Raw genomic sequence first — 24,966 nt, 5'->3', positions numbered from 1 at the left:
AGATAAATAAGCACCATGTGGCTCAGCTTGGGGACCTTAATAACTAAGCATGTCTGCAATTAAGATCTCCACAAACTTTTTGCAAGAACAGTTTTTTTTGTGAGGGTGTCCTGGGCCTTAATTTCTCCTCCTTTACCCTGATGGCTGCACTCCACCCCAGAGAGAGCTGCGTTTTATTATTGCTCTTTTACGGATTGCTTCAAACCTTTAAAATTGCAACTACAGTACCCACCCGGTGCTCCAGGCACCTAGTGCCTAAATTAAAACTTGCAACATGAGCATAAACAAAGGACTATGCATAAATATATCCACTGCCCCCTATCCTCCTTAACACAGACAGCAGTGTGTGTGTGAGGGGGTCTACAGCGTGTCAGGAATGCGAATCAATCTGGACTCCACTGGACCAAGATAGGTAGTTCCAAAATCAAAGACGTTCCCTTTCACAAGTGCTGGACCTGGGGGTGCTGCGCACCCCTTGGCTTGAAGTGGTTTCTGTTATATGCAAGGTTTACAGTTTGGTTCAGTGGCTCTCGGCACCCCCATTATACAAATTGTTTCAGCACCCCTGCTCCAGTTAATGTTGAGGTTGTTCCCGCTTGAGAGCCTTTGCTGATTTCAGCAGTGGCCGTGTGTTTGAAGGGTGCTGTATAAACTGCTCCAAGAGGTCCCCCGGCACTTCTTGGCTTAGGCATGCGGCTGCTAAGGAGCTTCAAGGATGCCCTTCAGGTAGGCTTAGAAAGATTAGATTTTAATCGTAAACGTTGACATCACTGTGCACACACAAGCCGACACACAGGTATTTCCATCGTTTATAATCAACTTTTGCAGATAGGCCGAGGAAGGAAAACGCTGCTTGAGAACTTAGCTGCATTTGGTTTGAGGATATGTACTTTCTATGTTTTGATGTGATGTTGACTGTCTGTGTTTTCATGCTTATATAAAGTTTTAACTTTTTGAATCTCAGTGGCTACTGTCATGCAGTCTGTGAACATTTAAATCGATGCAAATCTTAAAAGCCTGAAATCCATAATTTTGCGTAATTGTGAGAATTTAAATCGGGGGGGAAATGCTTGAAAATAAATATTGTGTGTCAAAATGACAATAACGTAGAAATCAAATTCTGCCAAGCCTCTCTGTGGGTGTATTAAGACAAATAGACCGCTAAGGGGTGTAAGTGCCTAGAGGCAAATTCCCTCGCTGATGCAAATTGTCAGTGCTGCATTGGTTAGTTCAAGGTAAAAACCTCTAAGTTCCCCAGTGTTTTTATAAAGTACTGAGGGCCAGCAGGTTGGTTATCTCCATACAACAGAAACTTCAGTCTGGTTGCTTCTTTGCCACTGTTTGATGCAGCCAGTGCTTATCTCTAGCCTTTGGGTCACTGTGTGTTTTGAGATGGCCAGGGAGTCTGCTAAGAGCCCTAAAGGAAAACACACGTGCTGCCCGTCTGTGTGCGACTCGGGCAACGTTTTTGCATGAGACAAGTAACTGTGTAACTTCTTCTTCCTCTGTGTGGAAATTACTTGGTGGTAACTTCCCCAACGGTTTCTAACTTTTGATGTTGTTTCAGAATACACAAGTCACGTAGCCACGTGTTTCGTTAACAGTCTCCTCTGAGGAAGGGAGATGGGTGAGTGTAAGGGCTTCCTGGTGGAGCTCTCTGTAGCAGAAGGTAATTATTCCAGTAGCCTCTAGGCCCCAACCTAGATTTGGGTCCTGTAGCGCTAGGCTCTACATGGACACTTAATAAGAGACAGTCCCTGCACCGAAGAAGCGTGGGGTGCGAATTTTCAAAAGTGCTTAAGGGAGTTAGGTGCCTAAGAAAAAAATCTCCCCTTCAGAATTTAAATAGAGCAGATGGACAAAAGGTGGAAGAAAGAAAGTATTCTCGTTGTCTGAGGCCCACGGAGAGGAAGCGACTTGCCCAAGGTCACCCAGCAAGTCTGGCGGAGGTGGGAATTGAATCCAGATCCCGTCAGCACCAGGTCAGGGTCTTAATTACATGAACACGGTCCTTTCCTCTCAAAATAATCAAGAGACTCCATCCTCGGGGAAGGTCAAATTGAGGTAGTACAAGGTGGCTGGAGGCTTGCCCAGGCCAGATGTCTTGTTGAAAGGTTGGTCTTGAGCCACACAGCTGCGAATCTCGGTTGTGTGTATTTGCTTCAGCATCAGTCTGTGCGTCTCAGATGCGGCCTTGTCGCCCCTTCCCTGCTTGCCTATCAGTCACTCATCCATCCGTCCCTGCTGTCTTTGTAATTGCAATTGCTCCTGTCTGAGAGATGGATGGATCCCACTCCTCCCCTCGAGCAATGCCTTCTCTGCTCTGTTCCTCCCTTCTGAACTCGCATGGAATAAGACATAATTTCCTCATTTACGGGTCTCTGAGGGATTTTCAGCTTGGCCTACGGACGCTCATCCGTTCTGTTCGGATATCTATGCCGTCCGTCTGGCCCCATTACTCATATCGCCCTCTTGCTCTGTGTCGAATTTTTGCTTTCGCAAAGAGGGCACAAAGAGCCGGTCGCTGGTTCTCTACCCACGCTTCTGCTGAGCATCCTGGGTGAACTGGGTGTATAAGTGCATTGCAAGATCTGTCCTGTGAGTATGTTGTTTGTTTCTATAGCCGTAATTCTGTCCGCTGTGACAGGGTCGGGCCAGATGGCTACTGGAGAGTAATTGAGAGTAATAGAAGGCAGATGTATTAGCCCCGGGCTAAGTAGGTCCCTTTTCCCTGGGTAAGGTAACAGGGAAGGTTCCAGAACCATCAGGAACCTTCTGGAGACAATTAAGACAGGCTGATTAGAACACCTGCAGCCAATCAAGAAGCTGCTAGAATCAATTAAGGCAGGCTAATCAGGGCACCTGGGTTTTAAAAAGGAGCTCACTTCAGTTTGTGGTGTGCATGTGAGGAGCTGGGAGCAAGAGGCGCTAGGAGCTGAGAGTGAGAACGCGGACTGTTGGAGGACTGAGGAGTACAAGCACTATCAGACACCAGGAGGGAGGTCCTACGGTGAGGATAAAGAAGGTGTTGGGAGGAGGCCATGGGGAAGTAGCCCAGGGAGTTGTAGCTGTCGCACAGCTGTTCCAGGAGGCACTCCAGACAGCTGCATTCCACAGGGCCCTGGGCTGGAACCTGGAGTAGAAAGCGGGCCCGGGTTCCCCCCAAATCCTCCCAACTCCTGGTCAGACACAGGAGGAGTCGACCTGGACTGTGGGTTCAAAAAAACAGCCAAGCTGAGGGCTGCCGTGAAGCTCCAAGGCGAGCAAATCCTCCAGTAAGCGCAAGACCCACCAAGGTAGAGGAGAAACTTTGTCACACCACTTAATATCTTACGATTTCATATCACTCTTCATTCAGAAATTATGGTGTAAAGGTCAGTGTTGTCCCTGTTTTACTGATGGGAGAGGGGAAGGGGGGGGGGGGGCGGAAGGTCCAAGTTAGTGGATCAGTGGATTATCTCTGCAGATATCCGTCTGTGGGCGATGGTCTCTGGCGAGCTGGCTGGAAAGGAGGCTCTCTTCCTCCTTTCCAGCTGTTGAGAGAGATGTCCAGGCTCCTCACTGGACAACCTGATGGTCTCTGAGAACATCTGTTAGTGGTGAAGAGCCTAGTTGCCTCTCCTAGAAACTGTTACGTGATGCACAGCGGGCGGGGAATTGGTCTACAAGAGAATCTCTCTGTTAGGATGCGGACTGCACTGTTCAATGTGACGCTTTTCATCCGAGGATCTCTTTACAAGCACTGAACTTTTCCACACTCGCATGAGGTAGAGAAGTGCTGTTCTTCACTTCTGCTGCTGATAAACCAGGATTTTTCCTTTTGTAAGTTTCCATTGTTTACCTCCTAGGTGGTGAATACCACTGAGATCTATTGTCATGTTAATTAGTCAGATGACACAGGCACATTTCTGCCGATCAAAATGAGCATGTATGTGGAACCCATCTTGTCAGGGTTCCCTCCCCACTCTGGATCTAGGGTACAGATGTGGGGACCTGCATGAAAGACCCCCTAAGCTTATTTCTACCAGCTTAGGTTAAAAACTTCCCCAAGGCACAAACTCTCCCTTGTACCTTGGGTTTAAGTAACGCTGCCACCACCAAGTGATTTAACAAAGAACCAGGGAAAAGGACCACTTGGAGTTCCTCTTCCCCCAGCAATCCCCCCAAGCCCTTACACCCCCTTTCCTGGGGAGGCTTGAGAATAATATCCAAACCAATTGGTCTGGGTCTTGGAATAATGGAAACATCAGTCAGGTTCTTAAAAGAAGGATTTTATTTAAAGAAAAGATAAAAGAATCACCTCTGTAAAATCAGGGTGGCAAATACTTTACATGGTAATCAGATTCAAAACAGAGGATTCCCCTCTAGGCAAAACTTTAAAGTTATAAAAAAACCAGGATAAACTTCCCTCTAGCAAAGGGAAAATTCACAAGTTGAAAACAAAAGGTAATCTAACGCGCCTTGCCTTATTTACTTACTCTTTTTGTAATATCAGAGACTCGTACAGGATGGTTTATAGGAGAAGGAGTTTTTTTTTTTTGACCTGACGCTTCTGTGCTTTCACCAGAGAACACCCCAACAAAGCCTTGCCCCCCCCCACCAAGATTTGAATGTATCTTCTTTCCCCATTGGTCCCTTTGGTGGGGGGGCCAACGAGGTTATTTGAGCTTTTTAACCCCTTACGGGTAAGGAGGAATTCTAGGCTACCCTTCTCTGTATCGTACTGGGGGGAGGGATAGCTCACTGGTTTGAGCATTGGCCTGCTAAACCCAGGGTTGTGAGTTCAATCCTTGAGGGGGCCATTTAGGGATCTGGGGCAAAAATTGGGGATCGGTCCTTCTTTGAGCAGGGGGTTGGACTAGATGACCTCCTGAGGTCCCTTCCAAGTCTGATATTCTATGATTCTATGACACATCTAAAATGGGGAGAGGAATGATACAAGACCCCGAGACCACAACACGGATACTAAACCATTGAGAGGCAGTGTCTGGACTTGGAGTTAGGAGACTTGGTTCTAGTCCCAGCTTTGCCACTAATCTCTTGTGTGACCTTGGGCAAGTTGCATCTCTCCGTGCCTCAGTTTCCCCTCCCATCATTTGTCTGTCTAAACCGTGTGCCTGATCTGGGTTTAGTTCCTGGCTCTGCCACAGGTTTCCTGTGTGACCTTAATTCCTCTGTGCCTAAGTCTCCCCATCTGTCGACTGGAGACAATACTACTTCCCCCAACTTTTAGGCTGTAAGAGCTCTTCAGGACAAGGGCTGTCTTAGCTACGTGTGGGTACGCTAGCTAGCACAATGGGACCCAGCTTACAGCTGTGACTTGTAGGGCGATGTCAGTACAAATAATAATAATTGTCCTGAGTTCATAACGTGGCAATCTAAACGTGGCTCGTGTTTGCCTGACCAGTAACACACATCTGGTCAATATTAATGTTTGTTAGAGCCTTCAATTAACAAAAAAAAAAAAAAAAAAAAAAGAGAGTATTTCCTTCCCATTTTTCCAAGTGAACATTGCCTGCCTCACCCCAGTCCGTTCACGGCCTAGCCCAATTATTTCAGCCTTGCTGGGGTGGTTGTCAAACTCGGTAGCATAAGCCAGGAAATGAAGAGCCGAGTCAGTCTTTCCGTCATTAGTTGCGTTATTATTTTGCGTTTCTGTTCTCCTTTTTTAGGACAATGCACTGTGGACAGAGTTGTTAGCTGTAGCTTTGAATTTCCTGCCCTTTGTCTGCTTGTGTCTCACGCTCGCTGTTGCTGGGTTTAAATACAGGCTTTTGTGTTTGGGCCGCTGCTGGATTTAGAAGCATGGAGTGGAGTATAACTGCTGTTTTGGTCAGGGTTGCGCCAATGTGGGGCGGGAGAGGGTATCCTAACTGTGGCCCAGGAGAACTGGGAACAGGGACTCCTGACCCAGTCACTGGCTGCCATGTGACTGCAGGCAAGTCACTTCATTGTGCCTTCATTTTCCCGTCTGTAAAATATCCACCTCCTTGAGGTATTAAGCGAACTAACTTCTTTGTGTGAAGGGCTTTGAGGTCCCGGAGCGACTTCCCTGTGCAGTAGTGGTGTGAAGTACACTCCAGACCCTTTTATAATGACAGGTTTCAGAGTAGCAGCCTGCTACCACCGCGTGGATCTGCCGTCGACCCCAGTGTGATACTGAGCTACAAGACTGGACCCTGAAGCTTTAACTTAACATGTATGCTGTCCTCTTCAAGCCAAAGAGAAGGACTGAGCAATTTCCTTAGGAAACGAATCACAATAATACCTGGATCTCAGAGTGCTTCTCATCCGCAGAGTTCAAAGCACTTTACAAAGGAGGTCAATAACAGTATTGCCATTGTACGTTGCAAGTGCGTGTGTTGTGTATAGTGTACAAAGTGGTGGCTATTTTTGGCATGAAATCCCCTATTTAAGTATATATCACAGCAGTGTCATTTGATTTGTGCTGGGGTAGCACCTAGCGGTCTCAAACAGGCATCAGGGTCCCCTTTTACTAGACGCTTCACAAACACAGAATGAAGAAACATACCCTGAAAAGCATACATCTTTCAAAGTAATGCAGTGTTTTCTAATTATCTGTTATAAGTAATCGAAGTGAGAATTTAAGTAAAAATTTTAAAAGCACCCAAGTGAGTTAAGAGCCTCGGTTATGTTTTCCAAAGTGCCTAAAGCACTTGGGAGTCTTGGAAAACTTTACCCAAAATCTCATTTTAGTAATGCTTCGTAGCTCCCAATAAGTAGATAAAAACTGACAATTTCATGTGTGGACACTTCAAAGGTAAACCGTGGCTGACTTTTGTTGCATGTGTGCATGAGATTGTTTTGGGTTTTTTGGCAAGTATCTGTCTCCACATCTAAACCCATGGAATTGCAATAAATAAATAAATCTGTGGACCTCAGTGTAAACAATCAACTTTGGCGGCAAGGCCATTCTGCATTTGAAAGTTTTTATAAAATGTAGTTTGTTTTTTGTTGTTTTTTGTTTTAAGGGGAGTGAAATCAGGCTGAAAACACAACTGGTTTGTTTTCTCCAAGTGTATATGGGGGAAAACAGGCTGTTCTTTGTGTGTGAAATGGGGTTGTTCCCTCGCAACTGAAACGAAAGGCAGGACCCAGAATGTTCAGGTGGTCGAGTGTTTCATGTGAAATATTCACAACAGCTCGACTGAAGCCCCAGCTGATCAAAGATGGTGTTACTGTCCACTGGGGAATTCAAACCAGCTTCTCCTTATTTACTGATCAAGGCAGGTTCAAGTATGATGGCTGGGGATATTTGGTGTCGATACATGGGGGGGGGGGGGGGGAATGCATGTCACCTCGGGCTGCTGGTGATTGGTCAAAGGAGAGTCTTGTGTTCAGGCCAGCTGTCCTTGTATTTGTTTTTTAAGACAGTTATTTATGATTTTCCCTACTGGATTCAACCAAAACATCTCTCCTGATCCAGTGGAGTTGAACTTTTTCTTCCTATCTGTAGAATCCAAGATTGCGTTGCCACTAGACTCCCTTTAGAAACACCACTGAACTGGATGGTGGTTTCCGTGTCTGTCGCAGCCATTCTCAAAACAGCAGAGGGTATTGTAAGTTGCATCCTGATGATGAGTGGTAGGATGGAGGGGAACCTTACTGTGAGCAGGGTGGGGTGAGAACTGACCCAAACTGGAATCTGATCTGAACGATAAATAGTTCTCCTTCCCTCCACCCCGGTCCCATTTGCACCAGTTGTCCCCACTGTCTCCCCATCTGTAAAACAGGTATAATACCTGCCTCACGGGCTCAATACCTTCCTATCTGGGTGGAAGGGTGCAACAGAAATGCAAAGTATTCTATTAATTGCGTCTCCCAGGGTCGGCTTACTATGGTGCACTTGCAACGATTCTCTTTACTTTCCCCTCGCCTGACTTTTCACATTTCCGCTTTTAAGTCCATCATTTGAATTGTAACTTTCTATTTTGCTGTCTGCACCGTGGACTGATGTGGCTGACAGATGGATCCAAAGCTCTGAAGTCAGTGGAAAAACTCCCACTGAGTCAGTTGGGCTTTGAATCTGCCCCAATCGGCACATATTTAGATGGAAATGATGCTGTGATTAATGCAAATTTCTCTTGTATCCTTCCCCCCCCCCCCCAATTCAGATCTCTGCTCCTAATGAAAGAAGATCGTGAGGATGGATTACTGCAGCCAGTCGTCCGTAGTCCCCTGTGGAAAAGACAAATACATTTCAAAGTAAGATTGCAACCAGAGTTTAACGCAGAAATATTTTTGGTATTATGAGCCGGTGATTTATTTATGACAGGCCCTGGTGACTGGTGTAGGAGGGGCAGATGCAGACACACAAAGATCTTAAAGCTGTGGATGGGGGTGGAGGGGGAGGTGATCTCGCTAGCAATTGATAATGCAAAGCATGGAAAAATCCACAGAGGAGCCTTGGGGGGGAATAGTAACATTCCATGGCTGAGAAATCATTGAATGGTTTGCAGCCAAGGAGAAAAGAGTTCAGGAGATCAAGATGGAAAGATGCCAGTTACTACCCAAGCCCCCTAGATAGGAACAAGCTATAACAACATCTCAGTAGAATGACGTTGGTAAGAAAAAGAAAAAATCACACCCCTAACTGAAATAGTTACACTGGAACAAAACTTGTGTAGACCAGGCCCCAATCTCTTCATGTGCCTTAGATTGAGGCGCCCCAAATCACTGGACATGTTTTTTGGGAAAATTTTGGCTGTAGTCTGTCTGTCTCTGCCTCAGTTTTCCCATCTGTAAAATAGGAATGGTGATGATTTTGTATATTTATAAAAATATTGCTCGAGCATGCAGGGGTGTAATCAGGAAGGCCAAAGCACAATTGGAGTTGCAGCTAGCAAGGGATGTGAAGGGTAACAAGAGAGGTTTCTACAGGTATGTTAGCCACAAGAAGGTGGTCAGGGAAAGTGTGGGACCCTTACTGAATACAGGAGGCAACCTAGTGACAGATTGGGGGTAGTGAAGCACTGGAATGGGTCACCTAGGGAGGTGGTGGAATCTCCATCCTTAGAGGTTTTTAAGGCCCAGCTTGACAAAGCCTTGGCTGGGATGATTTAGTTGGGGTTGGTCCTGCTTTGAGCAGAGGGTTGGACGAGATGACCTCCTGAGGTCTCTTCCAGCCCTAATCTTCTGTGAGTCTATGATTCTAATTCCCCCGCCTTTGCAGAGTTTGACCCCTCAGAATCTGAAGTGCTGTGCAAATGCTAGGTGTCCTTCCTATGGTATCTGGGTGACACCTAATAGTCCAGTGACTGGTGATTCGTGAGATGCCTGGTTGGATGGATCAGACATTTAGCGACCATTGCATGGGAACAATGTTATTCCCAGGCCTCTAGAGGTCAGGAAAATACTGTACCTGCTGCACTCCGGGCCAGACTGACGAATGCATTTTGGCTGCTTTGCATTGTCAGAGTCGTGCAAAGCAGCCTGAAACCCAGTCACTGTTACACTGGGCTAATGACTGCTTTGCATTGCCAGAGTCGTACAGAGCAGCCAAAGCTCTGCTGGAGAATAAGGCCCTTGGGCCCTGATTCTTAAACATATTTATGTTCCTAACCTCCATTGCAATCAATGGGACTTACGTGGCTAAACACCTTTTGAGGATCTGGAGCTGTGTACCTATGCTGGGTCTCTCTTTTCCCTCCCATTCAGTCTCTACAACCGTGGTGCTATTTAAACTCTAAGGTGGGGGCCTAGTGCAGTGAGTAGACGTCGGAAATGTGTTGTGATGGAGGCTGTTTTATTATTTTGACAATAACGAAGTACAAAGTCAAGTGACTGTGTGTTCCCTAAGCTGCTTGTCTTGCAGCCTTGAAGTCTGCTTCATCAAGGTCGGTCTGTCTGAGTTTTTTGTTGCAGTTGGTTTTCTGATCATTGGAAGAAAGGCCTCTTGCGAAGTATTCCTTCAGGGCAGCGTTGGCCGGCAGGACGCAGCAATTGTGGACCGGAAGATGCAATAAACATACATTGATGGCCCCTATATTTGGGGCGTGTGCTTAGAGTGGGACAAAATCATTGCCCATCTCTAGGGCCAATATGTTGATGTGCCCTGCAGATTGTCTGTGACGGGCTAATGGAAACAAAGTGGGAGGTGATCACTGGACCTCTAGGAAGTGGTTCCGGTTCTCTGGGTATCGGTTTCTCCGCATTTCCAGATGTGCAGCTGGTGGCACAGAGTGGCACAGTGAACTACTTGTCGAAAGCTCTCCTAGCAGTCTGAGAACTGAAACAAGGTGCCCTGACTTTCAGCGCCCTGATTTAGCTGCTGGAGACCCTCTGCATAGGGGACTTGGTCCCCTAACTTATCTAGCTAAGTGCCTTCGAATATTGAGGAATATTCCCCACCCCCAATTTCCACTTGCTTCTCTAATTGGTTACTCCTGCTAATTTAAGGGGTGGATCCTGCACTTGGTAAAGGGGTTGGGCCTTATTACGGAGAGTGTAGAGAGCACTCATGGTAGTAATTCCAGGGATTCCTCCAAGCATCTGGCTTTCAAAGGGCCCATAAGCTACCACAAGGGAGAGACACACTTGGACCCAACACACATGCAGAGACACCTACGTGTTCCAGGGAGGAAGGATGGTTCTGTGGTTAAGATCATAGGATATCAGGGTTGGAAGGGACCTCAGGAGGTCATCTAGTCCAACCTCCTGCTCAAAGCAGGACCAATCCCCAATTTTTGCCCCAGATCCCTAAATGGCCCCCTCAAGGATTGAACTCACAACCCTGGGTTTAGCAGGCCAATGCTCAAACCACTGAGCTCCCTCCCCCCTCGACCAGGATTCGGAAGTTCTTGGCTTTATTGAAGACTGTCTTGGTCAAATCAGTTAATTGCTCAGGGCTGCACTTTGTCTCGTGTGTGGATAATACTCCCGGCACCAGTCACGTCTATTTAGAGCAGGGACGGTCTCTGACTCTCTGTGGGGTGGGTGAATGAGAGAGAATCTAGGTGCTGCAATAATGCCTATAATAAATGGAATCTGGACCTGGTAACTTACTGCTCAGGAACTGCCCGGGAAGAATCCCTACTGGAAAGTATGGACCCCCTGGCACTCACTGGTAACAAGAACAGTGCTCTGTTAAGGTCCATCAAGGCAGGCTGAAGTCAGGGAGTGGAGAAGGAAAGGAGGTGTATGTGTACAGGGGTAAGGAGAAGGTTCCTGTGTATGTCGGCCTGTCCTTGCTGACAGGCCTATATCTGGAGTAGTCAGAGCTACACAGAGGCTTCATGCAACCCTTGGGAGCAGTGAGTTCCCCTCTCCAGATGGCAGCTGTTGCGTGCCACGTCACAAAGGTTGGGAAGAGGGTCTCTGTTTCCACCTCGGCATGCTTGTGCTTTTCCCCAACGCGCCCCTTTTCCATGCAGTGCGAGTGGAAGTGATGCCAAGGCAGGGAACGACCAAGGTCTGGTCTCGTAGCCCTCAGTCATTGAATGCAAGCTCTGGATGTGGCTGGATTAAGCCATCAGTGCTACGGACCCACACCCCGGGCCTCGTCTCCCGCAGTCAGGAGATCCCATGAGAATCTCCGCTTTCATATCTAAGAGAAAATGTTTTTCCATCCCTCGCTGTTGTAAAGAAAAGCTTGAAAGAACGATGCTGCAGTGGCTACACTTGCGACTCCTGCCGGAGCCTGCAGACAGTCTCCTGGGCAGATCCCAGGGCTGGAGAAGTGGGGTGGCCAAAGAGAAGCAGTAGCAAGTCCCTCAGCAGGGCATCAGATGGCTCTGTCATGGGGAGCCTGCTCCTGCCATCCCATGTAGATTCAGGGCTGCGGGGTCATGAGGCATTGTGCCTACGGCTCGTTTGCCTTAATGCAGCCCTGGCTCTGGAAAGTCATTCCTGACTCCATCAAACCTGCGTCAGGTCAGCCCCTTCAGGTTACCATTTCAGGCGCTCTGATACTCCGGGCCGGGTGCACCACAAGAACCTGAGTTTGTCAGGCTTTGGTTCTTTCCTTGTCTCAGTGCGATTCCTTGCCTGCATTAATGTTGTCTTCATCTTCCAGAAACGAACTGCTGTTGCACTTGAAGACCTACAACTTGTATTATGAAGGTCAGAATTTGCAGCTCCGCCACAGAGAGGTGAGAAATCAATGATTAAGTATCGAGCAGGTTGGTCTTGTGACTTAGATGGAGGAGGCTGTGTGAAAAAACAAGACCGTCTGGGTCAATGCCCACCTTGGAGGTCAAAAAGTGACTGCTGGCAAAGCAAGCTTCTGGCTGGTTATTATTGCAAGGAGGAGCTCTCCAGCTGTGAGGTCTTGAGTTCCTATATTGTAGCTACTTTACTGAGGGAGACAGCGATCCAATGGGCTCTCCCCGTCCCACATGATCGCCTTTTGGAATCCACGGGAATTTTGGCACTCATTTAAATAGGAGTGGGCTCTGGTCTCTTCCCGGGATTCAAAGATTAAGGCTGGAATGGGAACACCACAATCCTCTAGCTCAGCTTTTTATTAGTAATATAATTATCCTGAAACGTTGCATGATTTAAGCCTGTCTCTCGTTGCGTGCTGTGGGATGCTTTTTGGGGTATCGAGTGCATTGCTCCTGAGAGAAGGTGGACTTTTAGTTAAAGCGGAAGGCTGGGAGTCAGGACTCCTGGATTCTTTTCCCAACTCTGGGCGGGGAGCATAGTCTAGGGTTAGAACGGGGGATTACGACTAAAACTTACGTGTAGACCAGGCCTGGAATCAGGACTCCTGGGTTCCGTTTCCAACACTGCCCGATGGCATGATGTCACATAGTGAGTAAATCCATCACCACTAGGCTTTCCATTTCCCTGTCCCTACCGTGGAGATGATATGGCCTGTCCCTCACATTGTGGGGCTTTGTTAGTGATGATCAAGAGTTTGGAGAGCCTGGGGGGAGGGACGGGACGGGATGGCAGGGCTGTGTGTTTAGATCTGCCTTGCCGAGGAGGAGAGGGCTCTGGCCAAGGCAGCGCTCTGAGATGTTGGCGTGTGTCTTTGTGTTTGCTGCCCAGGAGGAAGGCGAGTTCATCGTCGAGGGTTTGCTGAACATCTCTTGGGGCTTGCGCAGGCCAATCCGGCTGCAGATGCAGGATGACAACCAGCGGATCCGGCCTCCTCCTTCCTCCTCCTCTTGGCACTCTGGCTGCAACCTGGGCGCGCAGGGGTCAGTAGATGGTCCGCTCTGCCTAGGGAGGAGGCTGTTGTAAGAACTCCCGGGCATGGATTCATTGCCTTGGTAGAGGCATCCGTGGGGGTCTGCTAGACCGCACACATCCAACACTGGGACCCGACGTGCAGCTCCAGAAACCGGCCGATGGGCTTCTCCTCTCTACTGAGGTCGAATTAGGGCTTATTGCCAATGCAGTCTGCAGTCACTGTGGGAGGGTGGTGAAATGCCTGACGTGGAGAATTGAGTGCTGCCTGCATTATTGCAGTAGCGCCTAGAGGCCACAACCAAGAGCATAGCCCCGTTATGCTAGGTGCTGTACAAACGTGTAGGAAGATACTCCCTGCCCTGAAGAGCTTACATGCTAAATAGACAAGACAGATGAAGGGTGGGAGGGGAAACTGCGGCACGGGGAGATGAAGTGACTGACTCAAGGTCACACAACGGGTCAGTGGCAGAGCCGGGAACAGACCCCAGGTTGCCCGAGTCCTATTCTGGTGCCCTCTCCACTAGGCCACACTGCCTCCCTGCTGGTCGCCTTCAGATTACAACTGTGTGCTGAGTTCTTCCCATCTGAGTTGCCCAGCGCTACGGGGGTGGGGGGAGGGGGAGGGAGATTGGGGAGCTTCCGTAGCCCTGCTGAGGAAAATCTGGCCCGTTGGCTCATGGCTGAATAGACCAGCGCTACTGGTGTCGGCAGCTGCTGCCGCTCAAAGATGCCCTCTGTGCGTCTACGGTGAGCTTTGCACATCTCCTGCCATCTTGCCCGAGAGAAGGCTTTCTTCTGCCTCGCCTAATAAAGCAACTGCCTGTAGCCACGAAGTCCTTCCTCCTGTGATGGGCGGGTCCTGCTACTGGGCTGAGGGCTCTGCCAGTGTCGCCTGCTTATTTTAGAGAACCGGCTGGATTGTGGAAACGGAGACACCTGGCGCTTTCTTTCCCAGCTGTACCAGTGACTTAGGCGGCCTGTTCAACATCACACGGCTCCTGCGTGCTTCAATTTCCCATCTCTGAACCAGGAACCTCTTGTAAAGTCACTGGAGATCTGTGGATGGGAAAAATCTCCTGTACGGTTGCTAGTTGGCGGGATTAATTCTTCGTTGCCAGCTGGCAAACAAACGCGAGAGACAGCCTTGTGAATTCCTAGCTTGCAGCGCTGCTTTTTGTGTGCGCCTTATCTGGAAGGCAGTGGAAAGCAACCCAATCTAGAACAGAAGCTAAGCTTCCTTAGGTTTGCTGTGGAGTGAACTTCCCCCTGGTTTTATTTAGAGTCCGTGTAGGTCACTGACTCGGTATTTTGACATATCCCGCAGGAGATATTCTAACTTCTTGATTTGCCAGTCAAATTATTTTCCTAGCTTGGCTCTTGCAACTTCTCTATGCAGAGTATGTAACTTGAATACAGCTTTCTTCTCTCTGGCCCAGCTAGGGTGTGGCTTATGTTCCCACCATCCAATCTGGCTGTTGGCTCAGTTTCCCTGCAGATTGGATAGTTCAGCTCTCTGGCCAAAATTACACCTTCCAGAGTAAACAAAAAAGTCAATAAGGGGGGGAAAAAGAAGGCTCCCTGGGCAACAGTTGCTCATGTTTACCTTGAAGGGCTAACGCAAGTTAAAACCTCAACTGCCTTGTTCACGTTTTGTTTTGTTTAAATCATATGTGACGATTTAACCGTTTTTTCCCTAGTGAAGATGGGGCCTTGTCTTTTGCACCTTGCGTTAGCTGATTATCTCAGGTTAATTGGCACTTGACGACATATTTCTAAAGATTAGTTTTGGACATTTTTCCATGGTTATGTTTGTAGCAAATATTTGGACTTTTACCCTAGGCTAATCCTCCTTCGCCTAAGGTACAAAAGTCCAGTGAAGACAAGGCGACAAAGAGCCAGTTCTGCTATGACAGAGACCCCCCATGAAGCTCCTTGCAGGATGGGGGCCTTTAATAACAGAGCTTCCTTGAACATAGCCAAATGCAAAATTATACACCAAGGAACCCAGGCCAGACCTACAGAATGGTGGACTATATCCTGGAAAGCAGCAACACTGAGGGAGAGTTAGGGGTCATGTGGACAATATACGTCATTGAGGAGGCACTGGAATACTGCATCCTTTTCTGCAAAGGACATTGAAACAATTAGCGAGGGTGCAGAGAAGAGCCACGACAGTGATTTGAGGGCTGGAGAAGATGCCTCGCAGTGAGAGACTTTAAGAGCTCAGTCTGTGTAGCTTACCAGACTGAGCAGTGACTTGATGCGGTGTATAAAGCGTCTTCACCGGGAGAAAATAGCTCGTATTAAAGGGCTCTTTCATTTAGTGGAGAAAGGCGGAACAAGAATGGTTGAAAGCGAAAGCCAGACCCATTCAAACTGGGAATAAGGCACCATTTAAAATTTTTATTTATTTATTTTTAAACAGTGAGGGTGATTAATCATTGGAACAAACTACCCAGAGAAGTGGTGGATTCCCTGTCTTTGTCTTTAACTCAAGACTCAGTGCTGTTCTGGAAGATACGCTTTAGCAAAACACCCACTCTGGGGCTCAGCAGAGGGGTAGCTGGGTGAAATTTTGGGAGCTGTGATATACAGGAGATGAGACGAGATTATCTGATAGTCCCTTCTGGCCTTAAACTCTATGAAAGTATCTATAAATGTGACCGGGAGAGATTGGGATGGGAAATTTAACTTTCCCTCCACCTAGGTGGTTTAGAATATCCCAGAAAGGAAATGAGTGCTAATGAGCCTCTTGCAAATGAATGAATTTAGTCTCCTACTGTGAAGTAAGCCAGTATTATCACTGCTAGGTAAACTGAGGCACGTGGCAGTTACGCTGTCAGGCTGTGGCAGAGCTGGGAGAAGTCCCAATTCGCTGTCTGGAACCATAAATCTCATCGATCCTGTCTCCCTCTCCTCCCTTTCTGTCCTCTTGATTTTTCCATCATTTCGTTGTTGAGTGAAACCTCCTTACGTCTTGTCTTGCATCACGTGACCCTTGGAATCCTTGTGTTGCTGCCTGTCTTACTTCATGGTACTTTCTTCACATCATTCTAGTACGACCCCGTTGTTTTTTATGACCGGGGGGTGTGTGTGGGGGGGTGCGGGGGTGGGGGAACCACTGCGGGTGTCGTACAAACATATTACAGGGGATCTATCTCGGCGGGAAAATCATCCTATATTTTGAAACATTTGATATAACCCTGTATTTGTTATGAGATCCTCTCTTCAGCAGTGAAACCCAACAAAAGCTGACCGTTCAAAACATCCACCTTACGTAAAGTTGGCTGGTGGGGGAATAGGGGAATTTGGGGGGAAAACGTCATCAATTTTTTTCCCTATAAAAATTAGTTTTCATCAAAACTATCGCTGAAAAATCTAAATCCAGAACATTTCAACTGGCTGAGTAGTTTGATATTAAGAGCTGAGATGGGGACCCAGTTATAGGGCATTAATCCTGCGCAACAGCAAAGCAAAAAACAATGTGTGTTATCAAAAGGCATCATTACACTTACCTTAAATCTCCAGAAATGTGGGCAATCTCCTTTAGAAAGCCACCTGATATTTCCAACTGCATAAAATCCTTACTGATTTGCCGATATAACATACAGCTAATGAACTGGACTTGTCAAACGATAGGCTTTTGATTGACTGTCTTACCATGACTAATGCATTCCATTGAGCTGTGTGTTAAGATATGGGGTGGGGTGCATTGAAAAACAAAACTTAAAATCATTGTGTAGGCACTGAATTCCATGGCACTTGGACACACTGTTGTGTCTTTTGTCATAGCATCTAAAACCCAACCAGTCTACTCTGGGTACTGTATGGTCTCACGGTAAGACAGTCCTTGCCCCAAAGAGCTGACAATTTTAATGCACAAGCGATGGGCAGGGGAACAGAGAGAAGCAAGCTGTCCCATGTCATCCAGCAGGTTAGAGCCAGGAATAGAACCCAGGTTTCCTGACTTCTAGCCCTGAATGCAATCTACTGGACCCACTACCTCTGCATAGCTACAGAGAGCACAATGTGACTTGGTGCAAGGGCAAGCTATTAAGAGGACTGCAGTCATGCGGTGGCAGTGCACGCCGCTGCAGAGGGGTGTACGTCACCTGCAGTGTCTTAGCTAAGTTAAATCTGAGAGTCACTTCAGTGTTCCCCCAGGTATTAGACCTTGTGGGACTAAAAGCCAAAAATCTCTCCCTGCTGTAGTGTGGACAAGTAAATAGTGTATTGAAAACTAGGGTGGCAGAAGTTCTCCGCTACGTCCAACAGCGGACACTGTCTTTGAATTACTGTACAGACTAATGGGAGTTCAATTGAAACCTAGCAAGCTTTTGCCTTGTCAAATAGGGAGCTCGCGCTTGCCTCTGAGCCAAAATTTCAGTCCCAGCCTTCTTGGCTTCCCGTGTGTGTACCTCAGTCTGGTAAGAAACCAGAAAGTATCCAGGGATGAAATTCACCCCTGTGTGGAGGGTCAGCAAAAGGGGGCTGGCCCTTTTGCACAGAGGGTGAATTTCCACCTCACTTGTATTTGTGTAGGGTTATCTGGCCTGGTTACGTACTGAGATACGAACCTTACTTGGTTGTGTGGTGGTGTTGAGAGGAAAGAAAAAAAAAAAAAAAAAGTCCATTCGATGAGGCACCCACATCTGATGCTCCATTATGTGAGAGAAAGTGAGCTCGCTGTCTTGGCTGGTGACTTTGAGCCTGTATTGTGACAGTATGTCTCTCTCTTTATTAGGTCTGCAGTGAAGCCAAGTACCATACCCGATATTCAGGTTACAGATGTTGACACCTCCACGGATGCTGATGACTCAGAGAGTGGAACAGGTGAGACCAGGATGGTGGGTTTGCTAACTGATCTGTTCTCTTTCAGTAGGCTGTCCCAGTATAAACCAAAGGGGTGATGCCCCAGGCCTAAAACTTTTGCTTTCTTTTATTCCAATTCTCTTTGATTCCGTGGAATCACTCTGCCAGAATTTAATCTTGCACTTGTCTTGCATGAAATGGTTTATCTATCTATATTATAAACAGCGATGCCTTTAGTTATGGTCGCCCAAGAGTTTCCACCATGTTAAAATGATGTACAGTAATTAAGACCAAGGGCCACACATTGAATAAGAAGGATATGGAGAAACAATCAGTAGCTGCTTGTTCAGTGAGCACTGTCCATCCTGTGCCTTGAATGAGTCCGGGGTTCCGCGAGTTTTGTTTTTTTAACATTAAAATGCTCATGTAAGTGAGGACTGTAACATGCTTAGGCATGGGCAGCATTAATTGTGGCGTAGCCTAACTTTTGAGTGCTTCACTTTGCAACCTTAATGTTTTTTAACGTCGTTTAGTGTCGCGGGATGGACTTTTTTTTTTAATATGTAACATGTAGACCTTGCTAATTTACTGAGGGTTTTGTACCGTAGCCATTGTTATACAAGCAGAGTGCTGATTAGAGATTGTTTAAGGCTTGATCTGAAGCCTACTGAGATCAGTTTGAAGTCTTCACCGGGCTCCGGATCAGATCCGTAGAGTTGGTTAAAAAACGAAAATCTTTCCAAAATTCCAAGTTTTGCAGAGTTTGAAACAAATGTATTGGGCAATTCTTCCCCCTCTGACAGCTCGGGGTTTTACTTAGGGCTTGTCTACATGGCAACGCAATGCAGAATACGGGGGTGCGAATTGTGCTCTATCGCACCTCCTGTAGACCCTACTGATGGCAACTGAAAGGTACCTAGTTCACAATGATTTCGTTCCATTTGAAACCGAACGGCACGAACGAGAACTAGGTACTTTTCAGTTCATGCCAGCGGAGTCTGCACGGGGCAGTTAAAGTGCCACACGTTGGCATGTTCTACAGTTCACGCCCCCGTCATCTGCCTTGCACCTCCCTGTAGACAAGCACTTAAATTCTTTTGTATCATATCGACAGTTCTCATGAGTCTTTGTTTCCTCTTCTGAAGAAAGAGCCATTATTTTGGTGTGGGGGAGGTGTGGTTGGGCAGAGGTTTTGTTCAGACAAAAATTTGACCAGTCTGTATTTATGAAAGCACTCAGAGGTTCCCCCAGGACCGAGACCTGGATGCAACACAAAAATACAATAATACAGCCATTGATCGTACCGCAAATCAGCTGGAGAATGACTTCCGCTGAAGCCGTTGGGTCTGATTTCCGCTTTTCTTCCCACACAGGCACCCCCATTGCCCCACGCCCTCTCTTGTCTTGGGCGAAGTTTTTTTTAAAAGCATCGATGCTCCCAAGTTGTTTAAGTACCATTGAGAGCTGACAGGAGCTAGGTTTCATCCACACTGAAAATTTTCTAGTTTAAACCACAAAACTGTGCCAATATAACGCCCCTGCGTGGACACTTCTTGTTCTGGATCGAATGTTTTTTTTTTTTTTTTTCAGTTTAGATTAAACTGCCTCCAAAGGGACAAATTGAACAAAACCTCTTACATCAGAATATGAGCATGCACGTGGGGTTACATTGGTGTAACTGCGGTGCTTTAAATTCACGCCTTATCTTACACCGGTGTACCTGTCCCGTGTAGGCAAGTTCTTAGCTCCTGTGTTCAGTTCTGAACAATTTGCCTATTCCTGTATCTTCCTCTCTGGCCCTATCGCATTCAGATTCCCCAGGAAGGGGGTTGTTGCTATGTTAACCTGTTGAGTTCTTTAAGCCTAACCCAAAATATCCGCCGTAGAAATCTTGGGGAGCACGTTAGTGTGGGACCGGCGTGGCCTTTGCCGTTTGCCCAGAAGCTGTGCAGGTGTCCTAGAAGCTACTCCGAAATCCCAGAGTGAAACCCCAAAGGAAAGCAAGGGTTGTTGAGTAACAATCTCCACTTGTCTCCATGCTTCCTTTTCCTTTGGCAGCCCCCGTGCTCCCCTGGTGCATGGGTTGCTCCCGGCTTTCAAGAGGAAGAATAGGAGCCATTGTTTAGTAGCGTTACCATGGAGAAGTAAACATTTCTAAGAAGGCTTCTCCCCCCCGCCCCCTTCATCTGTGTGTGCACACAGAGTTGAGTCTGAAGGGCCTTTCCTGTGGGAGGGAGGGCTGTCTCCGCTCAGCAAAGGGAGGGCTGTCTCTGCTCCGGGCATGCTTTAGCATAGTAACTCTTACCATGCTGGTGGTGTGCCATCCTGTTGCCTTGGGCTCTGATCCTGCCTGGTCTTCCATGCTAAGCAGGGTTAGGTTGGGTCGCTGCTTGGATGGGAGACTGCCCACATGCTGTGGGGAATGGGGTTGTTCTTCACTAGGTGGTTATTTATATTCCAGTGGGGATGGGGAACTAGTCCCTGCTCTGAATAGAGACACAGGGAGAGGATCTGACTGGCCACGGTGTCTCAGTGGCAGAGTCGGGAATAGAGTCCAGGTCTCCTTTCTCCGGATCCTATTCCTGGGACCAAACTCCTTTTAGTGTCTTGGTGCTGAATGGATGCCCCAGAATGGCGTGAACAGGTGAGGTGCTGCCAAAGCTGCCCTCTTGAGACAGAGAAACAGAAAACCAGATAATCTGGGGTCAGTGAAGAGCCCCATGGCCCATCTTCCAAGCGTGTGGATGGCGAAGTCCTGAGGACAAGGCAATCTGTAATTACAGTTTGCCTGTCTGGATCTCCCTGCAGTTCTGGCTGGCTGATCGGCTGCCCTTCCTTGGCTGCTGTGCAGTGTCCCAGGACACTGTGAAAGACCCACCACGTTGCTCTCTGAGATGGCTGCTTTTCAGCAGTAGATGAAGCAGTTCATGTATAGCCACGGCAATGTGCTTTGGGATCGATTGGGAGGGAAAGTGCTGTCTAAATGTTAATTCTCTAAAAGACTAAAGCACAGTTTGGTCATCTTCTCCATCGTGGGTAAGTAGCTCTCCATGTGTTTAAGGAGCGTGCCTGTCTTGGGACTCATTCTAACTCCTCCTTTACCGGGGTAATCTGACAATATGAGAGGAAGCTGCATGTGGGTCTGTAAAAACAGGAAGTCCACATCCTTTCTGCAACTGCTCCCTTGTTAATGTAGCTTCGTTCCATTATGTTCTTTCTCAGGGACTGGCTGGTGGGGTAGAGAGATGGAATTATAATCTGGGTTGGGCCTGAAAGGGCAGTTGCAACCCGATGTGGTTTATTTCGCAGCTTCTTGCAGACGTGCCTTTTCTGTGTTTCATTTTGTTTTCCCACCCTGCCCCTTAAGGCACCTGGATGCTTTTCTGCTGCTACAGCAGTGGCATCTGGCATTTGGGCGTTGGGAGCCACACGATCCTCACTCAGCTACCCACTCGCTCCGTGGCCAAGTCGCTTTTCTGAGGTGCTGAGCACCTGTTGCTCCCATTAGCACTTCACGTTGTAGGTGCTCGGAATCTCTGAAAGTCGGGCTTTCGCCCTGTCTCCCTTAGCTTCCCTACGTGTCAAAGTGCCTGATGCATCCCTCCCTGGCAGCTGCGTTGAGGACTGATTGCATGGTATGTGCGAGGCACTTGGAACGTAGCAATCGCCCATCTCAGTGTTGGTTTTTATTACTTGTCTGAAGTACCTTAGAATCATAGAAGATCAGGGTTGGAAGAGACCTCAGGAGGTCATCATCTAGTCCAACCCCCTGCTCAAAGCAGGACCAACACCAACTACATCATCCCAGCCAGAGCTTTGTCAAGCCGGGCCTTAAAAACCTCTAAGGATGGAGACTGTGTGAAACTTGTTCACCAAGAGGGTGGTGAAACACTGGAATGTGTTACCTAGGGAGGTGGTAGAATCTCCTTCCTTAGAAGTTTTTAAGGTCAGGCTTGACTAAGCCCTGGCTGGGATGATTTAATTGGGGATTAAATCATTGCTCCAGCTGAGCATCCATCCTCCATCCTCTTTGGAACCTTCCGGTAGTTGAAGGCTGCTGTCAAATCCCCCCCTCACTCTTCTCTTCTGCAGACTAAATAACCCCAGTTCCCTCTCCTTCTCCTTGTAAGTCATGTGCCCCAGCCCCCTGATCATTTTCGTTGCCCTCCGCTGGATTCTCTCCAATTTGTCCACATCCCTTCTGTAGTGGGGGGACCAAAACTGGACGCAGTATTCCGGGTGTGGCCTCACCAGTGCCAAAGAGAGGGGAATAATCACTTCCCTCGATCTGCTGGCAATGCTTCTACTAATGCAGCCCAATATGCCGTTAGCCTTCTTGGCAACAAGAGCACACTGCTGACTCATGTCCAGCTTCTGTAATCCCCAGGTCCTTTTCTGCAGTGCTGCCGCTGAGCCAGTCGGTCCCTGGCCTGTAGCGGTGCCTGGGATTCTGCCTTCCTCAGTGCAAGACTCTGCACTTGTCCTTGTTGAACCTCATCAGATTTCTTTTGACCCAATCCTCCAATTTGTCTAGGTCACTCTGGACCCTATCCCTACCCTCCAGTGAATCTACCTCTCTCCTCTCCCTCCCACCCGCCCCAGCTTAGTGTCATCTGCAAACTTGCTGAAGGTGTCTTCTATTAATAGCATGGCACTGAAGGTGTCTTCTATTCATAGCATGTCATTGCAAAACCCTTTACTGTGGCTGTCATATATGCCCGTAAACCTGCTACATAATGTACATCTAGGGCTCCTCATGAATGTTGGGTCACGGTTGCCCGTCTGTGGGAAACGGAACTTGCAAGAGATTCTCTTGGCATGGACGTGCTTTGAATTTAAAAAGAAAAAATCTTAACTCCTAGCTCCAGTGGTTCATTAAAAATGGATGAACTGCTATTTCATTATAATCTGGATATGGGCCAGTTTTCATTCAGAGATGTTAAGTATTGGCTTGCTTCTCCTGTTCTCATCTTAAAAAATTGCTCAGATATGACCAGATGAGTAAGATGCTTAACTTCATAAAAGAAGAGGCTTTAGCCAAGCAGTGGCATGGATTTACACTGCAAAACTGTAAATTAATAGCCTCTATCAATAGATGAGAGAGACTACGTGGGTTAATATATAAACCAGCAGCTAAGATTATATTGCACAAGCTCTATCTGGTTTCAGGCTAAACAATGCAGAATTTTGCATCACTTTAAACCAGGGGTGGGGAATCTTTTTTTTTCTATCCGGGGCCACTGACCCACAGAGAAAAACCAGTCGTGGGCCACGCACAGCCCTGCGAAGCAGGTGGGGGCTGCGGAGTCTCGGGGCTTCCCCTAGGCTCTGGGGTGGGGCCAGAAATGGGGGGGTTCAGGGTGCCGGAGTGGGCTCCAGGCAGGGGATTGGGGTGCAGGAGGGGGTGAGAGCTCTGGCATGGGGTCTGAGGTGGGGCTGGGGGTGAAGGGTTTGGGGTGCAGGAGGGGGTTCTGGGTCAGGGTCAAGGGGTTTGGAGTGTGGGAGCGGGGTCGGGGTGTGGGAGGAGGTGGGGGGTCTGGGAGGGAGTTAAGGTGTGGGAGGGGCAGGAGGTTGGGGTGTGGTCTGTGAGGGAGTTAGGGTGCGGGAGGGGGTTCCGACCTGGGGGCAGGGGGCTTGGGGTGTGGGCTCTAGCCGGGCAGTGCTTAACTTAGGCAGCTCCCCAACAGCGGTACAGTGGGGCTAAGGCAGGCTCCCTGCCTGCCCTGGCTCCGCGCTGCTCCCAGAAGTGGCTGCCATGTCTGCCGCTGGGCAGAGGGCTCTGCGCAGTGCACGCTACCCACGACCGCAGGCCCCGTCCCTGCAGCTCCCATTGGCCGCAGGTCCCGGCCAGTGGGAGCTGTGGAGCCGGCGCTGGGGACGGGGGCAGGGGCAGCACGCGGGGCTTCCCTTATCACCCCTGCGCCTAGGGGCCACAGGGACATGCCGGTTGCTGCGTGGAGCTGACTTGGACTTTTTATAGCCTGCCGGCTCCAGACCTGTGGGGTGGGGAGCAGGGGGGGCAGAGATTCGGGGCTTCCGGCCCATGGCACGGAGACTTGGTGTGAGCCAGATTAAATGAAGCAGGGGGCCAGATCCAGCCCGCGGGCCGGAGGTTCCCCACCCGTGCTTTAAACCTTATGAAAAGCATTTGTTTTCTGGAACTGTCATTTTGTACAATTAGTGTTAATATCGAATAATGATAGAGACAGGGTTATTATAGCGGATCACAAATTGAATATAAGCCAACAATGTGATGCAGTTGTAAAAAAGGCAAATATCATTCGGGAGTATATTCATGGGAGTTTCATATCTAAGACAAGGGATGTAATGATCTCACTCTGCTCGGCACTGGTGAGGCCTCAGCTGGAGTACTGTGTCTGGTTTTGGGTGCCACGTTTCAGGAAAGATGTGGACAAACTGGAGAGAGTCCAGACGAGAGCAACAAAAAAGCTGTTAAGAACAAGTTGGATAAACACTTGTCCGGGATGATCTAGGTTTACTTGGTCCTGCCTCAGTGTAAGGTGGACAAGATGACCTCTTGAGGTCTTTGTATCGTGGCAGTGCCTAGTAGCCCCAGTCATGGACCAGGACCCCATTTTGCTGGGTGTTGTACAAACACAGAACAAGGAGATGGTCCCTCCCCCAAAGAGCTGACCATCTAAGTAGTAATGACACATGTTTCTCCAATGGTATCTCCTTTTACACATGTGAGTCTCTTGTTTGAAAGCCATTCTTACTCTTCATTTCAGATGTCGGAGACTTAAAACCCCAGCAAGAGGAAACTCCACAGCTGATGCGGACCCGGAGCGACGTGGGAGTCCGTCGCAGGGGGAATTTCCGCACCCCAAGTGAACAGCGGCGGATCAAACGCCATCGGTTTTCCATCAACGGGCATTTCTACAATCACAAAGTAAGGACCCGGAGCCCAGACAGAGCATGTGGTTGCTTTTGAAGTGCCAGAAAATAACTTGAATAGCAGATGAAAAAGAAAGTGTC

At 48.2% G+C, this 24,966-nt stretch overlaps 1 protein-coding gene across 1 annotated transcript in view; it reads left to right on the top strand.

Moving 5' to 3' along the window:
- Positions 1-24,966, top strand: part of RASSF2 (Ras association domain family member 2) — a 47,443-nt gene that overhangs the window by 6,982 nt on the left and 15,495 nt on the right. The window contains exons 2-6 of the mRNA XM_074939944.1: positions 8,136-8,226; positions 12,035-12,110; positions 13,015-13,166; positions 17,903-17,991; positions 24,720-24,880. Coding sequence (XP_074796045.1) covers positions 8,168-8,226; positions 12,035-12,110; positions 13,015-13,166; positions 17,903-17,991; positions 24,720-24,880 — 537 coding nt within the window. The 5' untranslated portion in view covers positions 8,136-8,167. The remainder of the gene's footprint in view (positions 1-8,135; positions 8,227-12,034; positions 12,111-13,014; positions 13,167-17,902; positions 17,992-24,719; positions 24,881-24,966) is intronic.

Source organism: Natator depressus, chromosome 26 (genome assembly GCF_965152275.1).
Source record: "Natator depressus isolate rNatDep1 chromosome 26, rNatDep2.hap1, whole genome shotgun sequence".
Taxonomy (NCBI): Eukaryota; Metazoa; Chordata; order Testudines; family Cheloniidae; genus Natator; species Natator depressus.
This window is presented reverse-complemented; position numbering and strand designations above follow the sequence as displayed.